The sequence below is a fragment of the Octopus bimaculoides genome, chromosome 17, assembly GCF_001194135.2.
Source record: "Octopus bimaculoides isolate UCB-OBI-ISO-001 chromosome 17, ASM119413v2, whole genome shotgun sequence".
NCBI lineage: Eukaryota > Metazoa > Mollusca > Cephalopoda > Octopoda > Octopodidae > Octopus > Octopus bimaculoides.
Window position 1 is genome coordinate 49,805,026 of NC_068997.1, and position 4,537 is coordinate 49,809,562.

Sequence of the window (4,537 nt, forward strand, 5' to 3'; positions counted from 1 at the left end):
TTTAAGGAGAAAATGCTCCAAAAACTTGCAAAAACATTTGTGAAGTTTATGGTGATGAGGCTGTAGGTGAATCAACTGTTAGAAGGTGGTTTGCAAAACTTAGAGCTGGAGAGTTTAGCTTAGAAGATGACAGTTGCAGTGGAAGACCTTCAAAATTGGATGAGGACGTTTTGAAGGTAAAAACTGAAGAAAACTCAAATATCACGACTAGAAAACTTGCAGAAGAGCTGGAAGTTTCTAAATGTACAGCTCCTGAACACCTAATAAAGCTAGAATACATTTCTCGCTATAATGTATGGGTCCCTCACAAACTCTCAGAAAAGAATTGCTTGGACCGGTATTCCGTTTGTGATGTGCTTTTGAAACGGAATGAAAACATACCTTTTTTGAAACAACTTGTAACTGGAGATGAAAAATGAATTGCGTATGAAAACGTAGTACGGAAAAGATCATGGAGTTTGCGTAAGGATGACCCAAAACAGCAACCAAAGACGAATATCCATGCCAAAAAGCTATGCTTTGTGTTTGGTGGGGTCATAAAGGCTTTCCCTACAAAACCAGACCATTAATTCTGATGTTTACTTTCGTCAGCTGGCTTACTTGAACAAAAAAAAAAAAATCAAAGAATTGAGGCTGGAGATTGCCAACAGGAAAGTGGTAGTGTTCCAACAAGACAATGCCCGACCACATGTGTCTTTGACTACCCGAACAAAGTTACGTAAACTTGGTTGGGATCTCTTACTCCATCCACCATATTCTCTTGATATTGTGCCATCAGACTACAACTTGTGACACAAGGGCTCATTGGTATTTATTTCATTGACTCCCGAATGGATGAAAGACAATATCAACCCTTCAGCTGAAGTTGAACTCAGAACGTAAAGACAGACGAAATGCCGCTAAGCATTTTGACCAGCGTGCCAAAATAGCACAGTCTGCTAGCACAAGCTTATAAAAAAATCCCCTTTTCTTCTTCTTCTTCTTCTTCTTCTTCTTCTTCTTCTTCTTCTTCTTCTTCTTCTTCTTCATCTTCTTCTTCTCCTCCTCCTCCTCCTTCTTCTTCTTCTACTATCCGTCATAGGTCAACGTTGTTCTTTCTAATTTTGTTTCAAAGCCAGCAATTTTGAGGAGGGAGGTCGATTACATGAATTCCAATGCTCAGCCGGTATTTATTTTAATTTCAAGCTGTCTTTTAAATTGAAACTGTCTTGTACAGTATGCTGGGCTTGTATATGACATGGCCACTTGCTTGGACTCGAAAAAATCTTGTGACCGTCGATATAGAGTTTTGTTTTTGTTGAGTTTTGTTTTTTTGTCTAAAAGTTCTATATCCAAACAACCGCTGTTCTACTTATTGGTGCTCACATCCTATGTCTTTCCATTTCAAGATTATTACACTCCGACAATTATTTCCTGGTAGTGTCTAGTGGGGCTTGGCTAATATTTTACACAGTAAATGTTATTAACAACTTTTCAGGGTGGTAGCGAATAACAATGTAAACGGTTTTTTAAAAATAATTTCTGAACAGAAGACCTCCCTGCGTACTGACAATTCATATTTTTGTGTATAAATAAACTGTATAGCGACGTCGATTATTTTAAATAACCAATGAACATTTTAGAAGATTTTAATAGTGTCAACTTTTCGTTTCCTTTCAGTTCTGATTTTATCGAACCATTTAAAATACATATTGTAGAAAATATACAGATCAATACTCGTAACGACAGATTAACTGCTCTCGAGAAAACTGGTTACAACGTCTTTAAAATACATCCCGAAGATGTTATTATTGATTTCCTCACAGACGCTGGTACTAATGGTTTGAGTCTTAAGCAAAATTCAAGATTATGGATGGGCGATGAAAGCTATGCTGGATCAAGTAGTTTCGAAATTTTGAAGGACAACACCACCTACATTTCTGGTTTTGAAAACATATTACCTGTTTTTTCTAAACGTACTAGCGAAGAGATTGTCGCTTCTTATCTCGCAAAAGCTGGAGACAAAGTCATTGGAAATACGTTTACTTACACGCTTGAAAATCATCTGAAGCATATTAAGGCGGAACCGATTTCTATGGTGGATTGGTCAGATGAGAATTTCGGAGGAAATTTAGATACTAAAGCATTCAGAAATTTCCTGAAACAAAATGATAAAGAAGAAATTTCTTTCGTTATCATGAATGTACCATCAAAGAATCTTGGTGGCCAGCCGGTTAGTATGTCCAACATGAAAGAAGTTTCCGATCTTTGTCGAGAACATTCGATTCCCATCTATATCGAAAGCAGTATGTATGGTGAGAATTGCTGGCGCACAAAGATGCACGAAGAAAACTATTTTAATAAATCATTGGTTGAAATATCTCTGGAAATGTTCTCGTATTTCGATGGCTGCATCCTTTCTGCTAAAAGAGACGGCAGAAGTGAGATAGGGAGCGTCATTTGTCTTCGAGACGAAGAAATGATTCGAGAACTGGGCAGTGTTATAACCTTTAAAGCAGGTTTCATCACTTATGGTGGAATGGCTGGCCGAGACATGGAAATAGTAGCAGAAGGCATGCGCAGTGCATTGGATGAACAGCTCCAAGATTATAGAGAAAAACAATTAGCATATTTCAAAAAATCCTTGAAGGAATTTGGAGTCCCAATTGTAGAACCTATTGGTTGCAACACCATCTTCATTGACGCCGAAAAAGCTTTCCCACAACTTAGTCGAAAGTTTTATCCCGCTTGGTCTTTAGCTTGTGCTGCTTATATAATCGGGGGTATTCGATGCGCAGAGTTTGGTCAAATTACACATGCAACCCAAAGCTTACCCGATGATCATCCACTAAAAGGCCGAGAATTGATCAAACTTGAGGTACCTCGTTTTATATATACGACATGTCATTTCATTTATGTCGCCTACGTTTTCTCGCAGCTGATTTCTCATAAAATGATTTCTGGAATGGAAATTGTCGATTCCCCTGAATGTAAAGTAAAACATATTAAAACATCGATGGTACCACTCAGCTCGATGGACTATGGAGATATCCATCTTCTACCAGTGCTGCAAAATTGTGATCACCTCCACTTCTTTAAACACATTTAATAAACCAGTTTTAACCACTCAACACCTGCTTAGAAATACCAACCTTTCATTTGAATTACACTCCTCTTAAAATAGATGAGATACATCTGATAATGTCGTCTTGAATGCCCTAAAGAGAACAGATAACATGCAGTTAGTCCCAGATCAATTAAGGATAATCTAGGATTAAACAATATATGTAACAACAACATCAATAACACAGACTCAAGAGATTTTTATTTTGCGCTCAAATTCATCTGAAAATATATTTTATAATTCATATATTTTTATAATTTGGCGAAATATTCTGTTAATTTTTGTTCGTATTTCTTTTCAATGCTTCTACTCCAGTTCCCCATATCTATCTATCTATATATATATATATATCAAAATAAGCAACAAGGATATCCAAAGTTAACGCAGTACGATCATTTCATACGACTCCACATATTTAGATAAGTGGAGTCGCATGAAACGATCGTATTGCATTAACTTTGGATTTCCTTGTTGCTTATTTTGATTTTAATCACCATATTTTGAAATTTTATGGATAATACGGTACTTAATTCTGGTTCCTAAACTTAAGTACCATATTCACCTTGAATCTAAATTTTATATAACTACCTATTGATTGAGCTCTATCTCCCTCTAACAAAAGTATTTGGCCATTAAATTCTTAAATATGATTGCATTCACAAAATCTCTTCAACTAAAACATTGTGCTATGTATATTATCATAACAAACAAGGAAATAAAATGTATTTGGAAACTCGAAGATATTTTTCTCGTGATTTTTACTATTGTTTTATCAACTCTTTAAGAAAAAGAATAATAATTCTACGGAAATAATTTCTAATTTTGGAAGACATTGTGATGCAATATTGCTATTTATCATTTATTATGCTAATGCTATTTAGCCTTTCAAAAATAATGAAATGCCTTTGTCACATTAAAAATGAGACGACAAAATACTATAAAGTGAAAACGCGTGGCTGCCCTATTCGAAAATAGAACCCATGTGATATATGGTCAAAATACCACCGCGGTGAATATGATGACGAAGTAAATCTATATAGATTTTTATATAGATAAGGATATGACCATTATTTAACGATCAAATCAAGTGGCAGCATGAGAAGAAAAAACCTCATAGGTTATAATTATTATTAAAATTATTGAAATTTTCCTTTATTGTATGATATTGCACCTAGCTGTTTATATTAATTTGTGTGTGTGTGTGTGTATGCGCGTGTAGAAGGTTGATAGGTATGACCGTTCAGAGAGTGACCATTGGTTTCGCACCTATAAAGCGCTTAGCTCTATAAGCGACTCGTCAGACTCAAATGGCCGGAGGTATATAACCTCTCTACAACTGCAGAGAGAAAAAACATCACCTATAAACTACTTATGCATTATTATCTTATTTGTATCTCTTCTATATATATATATATATATATGTATATATATATA

The 4,537-nt window shown here is 35.4% G+C and overlaps 1 protein-coding gene across 2 annotated transcripts in view; it reads left to right on the forward strand.

Annotated features, from left to right (window-relative positions):
* The window catches only part of LOC106884264 (tryptophanase), an 11,552-nt gene that overhangs the window by 2,362 nt on the left and 4,653 nt on the right, over positions 1-4,537 (forward strand). Inside the window, exon 2 of one of the 2 annotated variants that reach the window (XM_014935546.2) lies at positions 1,660-3,842. The exons of the other annotated variant lie outside the window; for it this stretch is intronic. Coding sequence (XP_014791032.1) covers positions 1,660-3,088 — 1,429 coding nt within the window. The 3' untranslated portion in view covers positions 3,089-3,842. Of the gene's footprint in view, positions 1-1,659; positions 3,843-4,537 lie in introns of those variants that run through there. 2 annotated transcript variants of the gene reach the window in all.